The following is a 12,599-nucleotide window of genomic DNA, read 5'->3' as shown; positions in this document are numbered from 1 at the left end:
CACATGCACTGCACCTTTCTGACCACCTTCACCGTGTTTCATCAGTGTACTGCGTTCCCATTCTGAACTAGGCAATAATTGCAAAAATGAGCTCAACAGAAGTAAATGTTTTATCCAAGACCTCATTTTTACAGGAAGAACCTGCTGCCTTAAATGAAAGCACCTGGGCAGGTCAAGGGTATAACCATTCATCAGAAATTCCCTCTGCAGATAAGACATGACAAGAAATAGGAATGTTTCTGTTTTCAGATGGGGGCAGGTGGCCTGAGGGTGATCGCAGACCCTTGAACGCTGTAAGAGCATTGCTGGTAAGACATAAAGCATCAGTGGGCTGAAAATGGTAAATGGTAAAGGCAGTGCATAGTCAGCTTGTTTGGGGGATTTGCCATCTGATTTGTCTGAACTATTTCAGTGTCTACTGGTTGGGCATCAGGAAGTGTCAGAGTACAAAAGAGGGTGAAAGAGTTTGACAAGGGAAAAACCATTTCGGTAGGTGTGTGTTGATCATGTATAGCTCATGAATTGATGGCATGAAATAGAGGGATCAAGCTTTGAAGTTGGAAGGGATCCGGGCCTTGAGGTTTTTTTTTGCGAATTCCTGGGAGCTGCAGTGGTTGGGTGAGCTGAAGTCCCAGAGAAGGCACGCACTGGGTGAGGACCAGCTCCTCGGGCAGGAGGTCTCAGGATGCAGCACACAGGAATGCGGAGCAAAGCTCGCAGCTTGCAGGGAAAATGTAACCCCCGTGTTCCTGCCATGGGACCACGAGAAGTGGTCAGGAGCCTCCAGCAGGCTCCTGCATTTGCTTGCTGGCACTGAGCACCCTTTTGAGCAGCTGCACCCCACTCCAAATGTCACAGCTCAGCCAGCCTCGGTTGTGCAGGGCAGTAGTGAGGGGAGAATTGGGCTGTCCCCCTACTCCTGTGTTTCCTGACACTCCCCACTAAATATATTGCTGCTATGGGATGGATGCGCAGGAGGCCATGCGGGGATGTTTTCCTCCTAGCTTCTCCCCCATGCAGCAAGCCTGAGACTCCCACTGGTGGTGAAATGCCCAGCGGCTTTTTGGCAGTCATGCCTGGGCCTTGGGAGCACTTCTCCTATACTGTCATACGTTATGGAGCCAGCCCTGGAAATCTGGGTTGAGCTTGTCTTCTCTGGAATAAAGAGTATTTTGAACATCTGCAGAGCTTGGGCATGGGCTTCAGAACTCGATGGCCGTGCTGTGCCTGTGCTGTGAGCCTGCTCTGCTGCCTTGTGCCAACAGCAGCAAAAGGACAAAAGGACGGTGCACCTGGAGCCTCCACCGGGCAGAGCTGCACATGGGTCAGTGTTGTACTGCACATGGGTCAGTGTTGTACTGCAGTTAATACTGAGTCCTGCCTCCGTGCTGCATTAAAAGCAACAGAGCTACTCACATAGCCTGCAGGGATGAAGTTTTTAACACCTAAATCTGGAGGATAAATTGAGTCCCGTGAAAAAGAAGAATTTGCAACGTGCTTCCACAGTTACTGTCAGGACTGAATTGCTTCATTGCCTTTGTTCTTCTTTCCCAACTTGTTTTTCATTTCAGTGCTATTCTGCATTGTTGCTAACACTATTATTTCCGTTTAACTGCTACCTCAGCCCTCTGTCCTGGCCCAAATACGTGGAAAGGCTTTTCTGTCCCCGGAGGTATTTTCCCAGCAGTCCAAGAGCTGGGGCCTGTCAAGTGCTCTCGAGCACATTCCCATGGGATTTAGCACTTCAGAGGGCTGAGACCATAAAACCAGACAAGCAAGGGCTGATGCCCATTTCCACATGTAACAGGATCGTATTCTAACCTCAAGGTAATGCAGATGGTTTTGGTTTTGCTTCCTTTCCCTCTTCTGTTCGCTTGGCGGATGGATGGGACGGAGCATTGCAAAAGAAACGGGTTTTTATGGTAGTGCAGGAATGTGAGCAATTAGCACACAAGGGAAAAATGAGTGCTGCCACAATGTGCACATTCAAAGCCTGATCCAAAGCTCCTTTTATTCACTCATGACAGAAATCAGTGTCTGATTTTTCATGCCTTTCCAAAGATTGTTAAATCTTTCATGGGTACAAATTTTTGGCAAAAGGTGTCCAGTAAGATTCTTGCCAAAAGGTTTATGGTAGAATTTTGTAATGGAAAAGGAAAGAGACTTCCAAGCAGGAATTACTCAAATCCGATATTACTTTGTATCTTGTACTTCTGTTATTTCTTGCCCATTTTTATTAGAGATTTGTATCTTCCCATGCATTTTGCCCATGAAGCTCCCCGTTGCTGATCGTGGAGGCTTGGTTCAGCCTCTACTGGAGGAATGGCACAGAAGGATCCTGAGCAGCAGTTAGGAACGAGCAAAATCAGCAGCTCTCATGATGTTATTACTCAGAGGGGATTTATTTACAGAGAGTGAAAATGTGGCCATCCTGTAGGTGAGACCAGTTACGGGCCTGTGCCCCACGTGCAGCACATGGAAGTGTTTCCATCCACGTGCTCAGCTGGGTGCAGCCTCCCTGCTGCAGCCCTGCCAGCTCGGAGAGCTGAGGCACTGCTCTGCTCCCAAATGTCCCCACGCCCGGGGAGAGAGCAGCAGGGTGGGAGCTGCCAGCTGCAGCACAATAACACACCTGGGGAGTGAAACTCAGGCTGCAGAGTGCTGCAAGCAGGTCTGTCTGCGTGTGGTCCTCCTGTATCAAGCATCAGAACAATGACCCAGCTCCCAGCGTTGGGCTTGTTGGGCTGCTGTATTCGGCACCGTGTCCTTTTGGGTCTCCTTGGCTTGCCTGCTGTTCCCCCCCAACGGCTTTAGCAATACATCTGCAAACAAGCAAGTACAAACTCAGCACAGGCACAGGCGGACAGTCGTGGCATGTGATTAACAAGGTCTCTCTGAGTAGGCAGAACTCGCTAATGAAAATGACCTTAATGAAAGATGTTTGTTTCCACTGCCACAGCAGCTTGAGATCCCAAGGAGACAGAGGTGCAGCTGCTGGTTTTGCATTACAAGAATGGGATCTCGAGACTGAAAGGATTACGTCTTGCTGGTAGCTTAGACCAGAAAAGGAAGAGGTCTCATTGCTCTGTACAGCTCCTGTTCCAGTTGCAGTACTGCCCCTGGTTTTTGGAGAAGTTAAATATTTAGGATCTGTCCATCTTGCTTATTTCCGTCTGCATTTAAATTCCTTTTTAAATTCTGGGTAACAGACATGCAGCCGCACCTTTTATCCTCTGCTGTTACAACACCAGCTATATAGGAGGAATAAAAGGGACTATTATCCCTCTAGTAACAAAACAAACATGAAAGAGAACCAGAGGTCTGACAAATCTGCAGTGAACTTTGGCACAGTACTGCAGCACCAACTGTATAACTCCCACATTTATCTGGAGGTCCCTGGGAACACCCATCATCTGCAAATAACCGGTAAGAAAATCAGTGGAGTTGGCAGGAGACTTAGAAGAAGCTGTTTTTTAGTTCTCCTGCTCTGGAGAGCAGCAGCAAGGATACCAGCTGGTTTTGGCAGGACTACACTCCAGCGAACAGGGTGACATTAAAGCACTCTGCTTTGCAAAGCTTCCTGGCATGTTCTGGGGCTGAGGCGTGCAGAGTGCAGCTTTTGTACGGTTTAGTCCCAGGGATATAACCGAGCTTCCAGTAATCACTGTGTTAAGTTTCCTCCCTGCATTTTGAAAGCTCTCGGTATTGTGACAGTGATTTAGACTGGTCAAGGGTGAAATGAAGCCCGCATAAGTATGATGCTGCGGAAATAATTTTATTCTTCAGCTGTGACGCAGATGCACCAGCTTTGTGTTTAAAAACAGCTTTTGTTGACAAGGTCATCTAATGTGCCATTCTAACCCAAAGCTGTTCGGAGGTCTTACAAGCAGAACTGCCAGTGGGTAAGGCAGTTGTTTTGTTTTTTTTTTCTAGTAAACATCCGTCTTTATCGCTGCAGAGGATTAGAAACGCCAGTAAATCAGATCTGCCTCCTGCCAATTGTGAGACCTCCTGCAATTTGTTTAACTACCCACAAGAAAGAAAATTGTGAAAGCTGGATTTCATGCATACTGGCTGCTGAGTGTTTACACCATTTATCCTTAGACCGTGCTTAAAGGAGCATATAGCTAATTAAAAACCAAGATTCACAGTACCTTTAAAACTGCATTTATCTTTCAGTATATCAGTGTGTTTTCCATTTGAAAACTGAACACAGTAATTCTCCCTAACTTGTTTTAAGGAGCGACCTGCCTGCTGCACTGCTGATAAAACTGTCTCCAAAATCAGTGTTTTCCTTTCGTCCCACTGCGGCTAGGAGGCCGTACAGGTTTCAGTTCTCAAAACCTGTACCCAGGCATAGGTGCCCCTGCCCGCAGCAGCAGGCCCTGTGCCATTTTCATTTCTGCTATCTTGCTCATGAGAAAGGAAGGAGCTGGCTCCCGCTAGGGCCCTGCTCACTGACAGGCCTAAATCCTGGATACGGGGTGAAATTGGTGCTTAGGTAGGTATTTAGTTTCTTCTTCCAGGAACCCCTTGGAAAAGAGTCCTTTTGGGGCATGAATTGCCCAGCGGGCCCAGCCTGGGCTGTCCCAAAGCTTTGGCAGCGATTTGTTCTGTGGCTGCTTGCGAGGGTGCCACCCTGCCTGGGCTCGGGGCCCTCGGCCCGGTGCCTGCAGTCCCAGCATGGCTCGGACAGGGGAGCCTCGCCCAAGTGGCCCTGGGCAGTGACATCCCCCTGGCTGTGGAGACCGCTGTCACTCCGTGATGCTCCCCGAAGCATCAAAGTTTGGCGAGTTTTACAGTTTCAGTATACCCCATGAAAGTGTGAGGGAAAAAACAAACGAGTCTGAAATGGATTAATTGCTTATTAGCAAGTGGTAATTTCAGCACAGCTTTCAGTATGAAATAAACAGAAATTCTTCGCTTTTGAGTAATGACAAAACGTCGCTGGAGACGTGGTTGGCAGCAGAGCTGCACCGGGCTCTTCGGTGTAGCTTTTGCCTGATGTAATAGCTCTAAAGCAGGGAAAAAACCTTGACTATAGAAAATTGCTTGTGGACAGAAAGGAAGGTTTATTTCTTTTAGCAGTCTGAAATAACATACAAGTCTAATGTTATAATAGACACATTGAAAAAGCTGTGTTTAGAGAGAAAACAGTTACAAAAAATAAACACGGCATCACTATATCTATTCACTGTAAAGCAGTGCTGGGGGTTTATGTAGGTAACTGTAGTGTGTAGGGCACAGTAAGTGTGGTGCTTCTTAGTACTTGAAAGCATTATGATGTTTTGACATGTAGTTTTAATAATATCATTTCAAATATTATTTTGCTGGTAATGTTGATATTTAGAAGTTTTATATAACAATTTTTCCACTTCCTTCCTCTAGTTGCTGTTTTTTCCATGGTGGGTTTTTTTTTCTTTTCCCATAAGGGGAGAAGAAAAGCTTTAAGGTTTTTTTTGTTGTTGTTGTTGTTTTGTTTTGTTTTGTTTTAAAAAAAAAAAGGTAAAATTTCTGGGGATAAAAACAGGGGAGTTCCCTGACCATCTATCTCATCTCCAAGTGCTATGGCTCTGCTCTCAGCACAGGGAAAAGGCAAGTCATCTGCAGTCTTGACTTTTGAATATGGTTTTGTCCTTCAGATGAGGCAGAGCCTAGGTTTGTTCACTGTCTCATGAACACAGTCAGTAATGCTTCCTTCCTTATGGGCTGTGCTTATGGGTTGGAGAATACTGATTTTAGTGCAGCCAGCATTTGTTGGGAAGCATGGAAAGCAACATGTATGAACTGGATATTATTTTATAGATTGCAAGTTTCTTTCTCAGTTTTCTGTTTTCAGAAACAAAATGCTACGTTGGATTTGTTTTATTTACACAAAATAAGCACAGATGATAGATATTTTTGGAGCATCAAATGTGGTGCTTTACTTCAGCACCCACATTTGGAAACATGACTTTTTGAGGTAAAGTTGTCAATGTTCTTCTGGAACAGAAGTTCGTGGCTGCCGGCTAGCTTTAGACTTGATTTATAATTTTAGCAACAGTTCTTGTCATAGTATTTGGTCCTAGCACAGCAGTTAGGACACTGCTTAGAGATTTATTACACTGGTCCCATAAATAGTGTGTACTGCGAGAACTGGCGGATGGAGTGCGATCTCAGTAAGTCGTGCAGCAGGCTGCTGAGACTCCTCGGCAGGCTGGCAGATGATGCTGTGCCAAAGAAGGTTTCACGTAAGATACCTTTTACTTTTTCCAGTTTTGCAAATGCTGAGTAGTCTTGTCTTCTGTGTGCGGTTAAGATCTTGCATTTAGCAAGCAGAGCCATCTTTAAAATCCCAATTTTTCCCCACCTTATTTGGTGTTAGAACATGTTTCTGTGTGTACTGGGCATTGAGAAGCTGTGAAAAACCTCCTGCTAATGGATGCTGTTCAGAGATGTTATCTTCATGAATTTGTGCCTCCATCTCGTAGGACTCAGGCTAACAGAAAGATTAATTGTTGCCCAGAGAGCATCATGTCATGAATTAGCTGATAAATGTGCCAGAGGCTCACTACATGTTTTAAGGACATGCTTTGTGGAATAAATACGCAGGTATTGGCATGCTAAATCAGAAAGGCTTCCACGTTATTTGTGTGACATAAACCAATCTGTTACATAAAGTTGAAGCTAGCATGTGCTTGTTGCTTGGATTGGTGTGGAAATATGTGTGGGTTTGGCAGATTATAGGTTATGTTGCTAATCTTATAACACGTTCTTTAGGGTGAGGAAGCAAAAAACATTCCTGGTGAATCTGTAACAGAGGAGCAGTTTACCGACGAAGAAGGCAACGTCATCACAAGAAAAGTAATCATGGCTTATATCGCTGCTCTGAGTCTTTGCATTCAAGTAACTTCTTTTAACATACTTTCTCCCCTTAGAATCTAGGAAAAAAAAATCGATACTTGTCATGTATTGCTTCCTACAGATCACCCGGAAGGTAGTAAGACGTGTTGTTATCCCACATGAGAGGAAAGTTGGTGAAATGGTAATGGAATGGGGACTGCCAGGAAATAACAGTAAACGCAGAGGGTTGTGGTGACTGCTAGAAAGCGCTGCTAAAGGGCTGGAGGTTTGCATTTAACAAGAAGCCTTGGCAAAGTGCAGTGCTTGCAGTTCTTGACAAGTCGTGCGTTGGGACAAAGGGGCAGGGATTTATCTTCGTGGTGTTTCCTGGAAAGGGATCTTTCAAGGAGGCCTCACAGAGCTCTGTGGTGTGCAGAACACCTTCCCCGTGAAAGCAGTATGGTCTGCTCATGTAAAACAGGCAGCAGGTGTAAAATGTAGGGTTTGGGCCTGTTCTGTTTCGTCGGTGTCTGCGAGTAAGGTTAAGCCCTTGCAGAATTTGTACCTGACACCCACAGGTGTGCTGTGTTGCTTTTTCAGCAGCCCAAAGGAGTAAACCCCAGCTCGGTCCCTACCAGCCTCTCACTCACGTGTGCAATAACCCCTTGCTGGAACCTGGGGCTTTGCAGGATTCAGGGTGATGTGAACATACCTATGTAATGGTATGCAGCACCTTTGGAGACAAACTGCTGCAAACGTGCCCTGCTCCTAGCATGTGGCCAGGGCACTTGGCTCCAGTAAAACTGGCACTGGGGTTAATGGATTTTTGTCTGAGTGAAAACAGAATTGAGGACTCAGAAAGAAGCAAACATGAAAAATACTCTTCTTTTTTTCTGCTGGTGAAGAGAAAAACGAGGTAGGGAGCACAGAAATAGAAAAGAATTAAGCATATTTCAATCCCTTCTTTCTTAGCCCTTTATCAGAGAAAATAGAAATTCTGCTCAGCAAAGGAGAATTTTGCTGCACCAGATTAGATTACTGAAAAACTACAAATAGTTACAAATACATCAATGCAGATCAGCCAAGGGGTAAATTCTGCCGATAACCACACACAAACAGATGCATTCTCTGATGTGAATGAGGCTTGTGATTGCTGGAGTGTTTATTTTTAGATGATTATTGAGCTATTTTTAATGAGTACAGATGAACTTCATTTTGGGGTTTGCTGTTTTAAAGACACCAAAACCTGCACTGCTTGTCACTGTTACTGGTTTTACTTCTGCTCTGCTTTGGTGATGTTTTTTTGCCGCTTTCTTCCTCTTCCCTTTACTCCATTACTAACCTGCTCACTTTAAAGCACAGACTTCATGAAACATCACAACAGCAGCCACGGCCTATGCTCTTAGAAATGTCCACCGGCCTTGGCTGGCCTAGGAGACCGGTTGGAAAGTGATTGTCCTTGAAGGTGGTGATGAATCCAGCTGTAGTTGATGGCAGGGGCTCTTCTGAAGGCTGTGTGCTTCAGCCCAGATGCTCTTTCCCAAATTGTAGACCTGTATTTTCTGCTTGAAGATGATATTTCAGGCCTGTGCTTTTGCAGCTCAGCAGAGTGGATAAATAGATTGTGTGTATCTTTGAGATGAAGTGTTAATGTGATTTAACTGCTTTTTACTTATACTGTTACAGCAAAATATGGAGCCTGTTTTGGAAGCAGGTTTTTAATTACAAACATTCTCCACAGGCTGTGTTAAACGTTCATATTTTCCTTTAAAGCAGGGTGAAGCTTACAAGGTTAAGACAAAGAAAGAAGTCAGACATGTGGAGAAGAAAAGTTACTCATGAAAGTTGAAAGCCAGCCACTGAACGGTGAGTTTGATCAATTTTCTTCCCTTGTAAAGCTTGTGCTAGCACAGCACTGTGTAGAGAAGGGGCTAGCACCTAAGCAGTGCAGTGGCTTGCTTTCTGCTACCTTCGCATCACTTTCAAGCTGCAAAGCTGAATAGGTGGTCCTCGGTCCTGAACGAAGAAAATGACCTTGAGTTCATGCATAGAAGCTGAGCTTTATCTCTTGGAACGTAAAGCAAAGCAAAACGGAGCCATGTGTAAGATTTGGGGAGTTTCACAAAGCACAGAGTTCGTAATCCACAGTGCTCTCTACTCCTAAAAGTGGACTTAGGCATGACTAGTGAAAGAGCTGCACACCAGTAAATGTACTGAAAGACTTCTTCCACAGTTGGACATGTGATCTGCAGGCAGTTATGCAAGTGAGTGTCCTTGGAAGAGCCAGTAAGTGTCTAAATATTTGCCAACAAATAATCCTTACCAAATGTTTCTTGTAAAATTTATTGATCCAACTTCAGTGATTGTAAGAGAAGAGCAGCTGACAGTATGAGGGCTCCCCCAAAATAAATCCAAATGCCACTGGCCGACGCAGACTCACAGAACAGCAGAGGTTGGCAGGGTCCTCTAGAGATCATCTGGTTCAAGCAGGAAAAAGCAGAGCAGGTTGTCCAGGGTCACATCCAGGTGGGTTTTGAATATCTCTGGAGAAGGAGACTGCACAGCCTCTCTGGACAACCTGTTTCAGTGCTCTGTCACTCTCGCAGTGCAGTCTTACCTCACAATCGGGTGGAACGTAGCTTGCACTTGCTCTGTAACGGTGTGCCGGAACTGTCATCACACAGTGTATTTACCTGGTGTCTTTTTTCCACTCAGAATTTTTCTTAGCTTTGGTGGCTTTTAGGAAACAGGCGGAGGAGGATTTGGGGAAATGGGAGTTTGTTTTATCATTTTCCTATACATCTGGTATAGGGATTGATTGATTTTAGGGTTAAAGAACAGAATAAACAGGGCCTGTAAAACATAACAAATAGCGATGTGGAAGTAAAGAACAGAGCGTCCTTAGTCCCTTTCAAGTGTAATATGCCCCCCTACAGCCACCTGGCCATGCTGGCTTTCTGAGCATGTGAATAATGCTGCTCGAGACCGCAGGGACTCGATGTGTGGGATCTTGCAGAGAGCTTTATGGGATCGAGCCCTCCAGAGCAAGCACCGTAAAGTGACTGGCTTGCTTTCAGTGTGCTTTCAGCAACTCCTAGCACCTACTGGGTCAGTCAAGCACAACCACTGAATTCCTGCTTTTACTGAGAGCCTTCCCACATGTGCTAATAGAATAATACCACTTCACATGGTTTGCTGCTGAATATACTCATAAAATATTTAACGTTTTGAAAGGACAGGCCTTTCTCCTTCATGGAGCTCGGGGATACCAGAGGAAAGCAAGCCAAAGGGACAGCATTGCTGGTATGAATTTGTGTCCCAACTTAGTTCCCATGCTTCTCTTTTGAAATCTGGAGTTTTCCTTTCCACCGGAGTGCTATCTACATGCTTAAAGCTAAGATGAGATCTGTTGGGCAGTTACCTCTGTGCACCCAGAGCCACTGTGGATCCACAGGGGGAAACCAGTGGAAATGTGTGAATTTGAAGGCACTGAAGGCAGGATGAGCATTGAACTCCTTAAGTGCTGCAGATGAAGAGCCTGCCAGCCTGCAAGTGTGATGCAGCACATATTTGGAATAAGGGAGGGCAGATATTTTAAAATAAAATGGCATTAATAAAGCAGTCTTTGCCTGATGTATGAAACATGTTCTGACCTTGAAAACACCAGTCTGACTTCCTCAGAAGCAAATGTGCTCCCGTGGCTGCTGATGCATTTCTTTTGTGCCTTCTAGGAGGCAATTCTGCCCTTGTAGAGCCCATCAGAAACTCAGTCCTCCTTAGGTAAGCCCTTGCTCAGGGGGAACTTTGTCATGTAAGAGGAGTCTTTGTGGTCCAAGCTTTGATAAGAGGTCATGAGCAAGGGTGTATTAAATAATTGTTAGCTCCGTCAAGCGTCTGAAGTGTCTGTTGAAGACATTCCATCTGAATGCAGAAGAGTTTTCAGAGACTAGGGTTTCTGATAGAAAACCAGTTGGTTTCTTGGTCCCAAAAGACACTAAATAAATAAATAAATAAATAAATAAATGGGGAACAGAGGTGCTGCTTTTCCTTTAAATGTTGGCAGGGGTGTGTGTGTGTGTGTGTGAACATTTTTTGCTAGATTTTGCTGTAAAAATTGCTTTGTGACCATTGCAAGTAAACCCATTGCAAAATATGGGTTGGAAGGAAAAGCCACGATTTTTTTTTTGCGTGAAGCTCTGCAGGGCTACGGGACAGGTTTCTGCCCAGTACTGTGCAAGCTGGCCCGACTGCTGCTGCATTGTGAACAGGCAGCTCTCAGCTGCGGAACAGATCTATGTCAGCGGAGATGTGGGCAAGGACACATTGTTTCAGCATAGGAGAACGCAAGTGCTCGCAGGGAATGCGCGTGGACCTGTGACCTGATTAGTAAACAGGCATGTCCATGCCAGCCTGAATCCCGCAGGCACTGCACGAACCGCACTCGCAAACAGCCTTCCCTGCACCCAGGTGCTGGGGAGCTCGCAGGTCTTGCAGCTCCCATTCACCAGTGTTTCATTTCTGCTTCGTGCCTCCCTACTGAACGACGTCACTGTCACACGTTTAACAAACCTGCTTTTACGTGCTGGCTGCATGATCATTTTGGGATGGGCAGGAGAACAGGGGTTGGACCCTCTCTCTCCCCTGTGCCACTCATGGAGCCAGGTGGAAGATGTATTAGACAGCCTTTTCTTGCTCTGTCCTTCATGAAGCCTCGTAAAGGCTTGCTTCCAGGTTCCTGGCTCTCTTGGTCCCATTCCCCAAGCAGCTGAGAGAGGTGGATGTCCAAGAAGTGCAGGTTTTAGACCACTGTGGATGGTTGGAGACAATAAACAAAAGCGGGTTGAGAAAGGAGTGGCTCCTGGAGATAATGAATGTTATTTCTTCCATTACAGAGTACAGATTTATTGTAATCCTTTCTGAAGAGCTGTTACTTTGTCTGGGGTGATGAAATGCAGTGTCTAGCAAACATATTTGTAAATCAGCTCATGAGCAATGTGGATGTCTGTGGATGCATTTTCCCTTCATGCTGGGAGCTCAACTAATTTCATTACATACCTAGAAACAGTATGATTTATCCCATTACAGAATCCCATAATGCCAATTAGAACTATTTTGTTTAGTCAGGGAAAGGCATGAAATTGATTCTGAGATATTCTGAAATGACTTTGTGCTCTCTTTTCTTTCCGTAGGACTGTGTGCTTTTACTGCCAGTATTCTGGAAGAAAAATCAACAGGAATTAAACATTCACCTATAAAAGTGTGCGTGTGTTTGCTGCTTCCACACATTAACCGCATGGTTTTTATGCAAAACAAAAACAAAACAACAAAAAAAAAATTAATTTAGCATGAGCCAATTTACAGAGCATGGAAATTCACTTTCATTCACAGGATTGGAGAGTGCGCAGTTAACAATGCAGTGTATATACAAGATGCCATGCTGTTAACAGCTTATTTCAAGCAGTTTGATGTCATCACAAAAGAAATAAATTCCTGTGGCCAGAGGGGATGTATGAAGACGAAATGGTTAAACCATGGAAAGACACTAAAATTACTAAAATCCACAACAGCTCGCCTTATTTTTCTTGGACCCAAACTGTCAGGGTATAAAACACTGTTTGTTTCTTTTTTAAACATCAATAGTTTTGCTGTAAATAAATAACACTGTATAAATTCTAACAAATAGAATAAATGTTGATAAGGCACTGCCTTTTCGATCACAAACAGGATACTGCGAATGCATTGAGCAGGCTAGGTGTCTCGAGCGGCTACACCTACAG

General features: G+C 44.9%; 1 protein-coding gene across 2 annotated transcripts in view; it reads left to right on the top strand.

The window, feature by feature from the left end:
• Positions 1-12,455, top strand: part of ANK3 (ankyrin 3) — a gene marked incomplete at its 5' end in the record, with an annotated part of 292,518 nt that extends 280,063 nt beyond the window's left edge. The window contains 4 exons of one of the 2 annotated variants that reach the window (XM_084290404.1): positions 6,760-6,843; positions 6,965-7,024; positions 8,596-8,688; positions 12,012-12,455. In XM_084290404.1, coding sequence (XP_084146530.1) covers positions 6,760-6,843; positions 6,965-7,024; positions 8,596-8,664 — 213 coding nt within the window. In that variant the 3' untranslated portion in view covers positions 8,665-8,688; positions 12,012-12,455. The remainder of the gene's footprint in view (positions 1-6,759; positions 6,844-6,964; positions 7,025-8,595; positions 8,689-12,011) is intronic. The other variant, XM_084290405.1, reaches the window with a different exon arrangement.
• Positions 12,456-12,599: the final 144 nt, after the last annotated feature.

Source organism: Netta rufina (genome assembly GCF_964035555.1).
Source record: "Netta rufina genome assembly, chromosome: 7".
Classification (NCBI taxonomy): domain Eukaryota; kingdom Metazoa; phylum Chordata; class Aves; order Anseriformes; family Anatidae; genus Netta; species Netta rufina.
The sequence above is the reverse complement of the archived record's forward strand: the minus strand, read 5'-3'. Positions and strand labels throughout refer to the sequence as shown.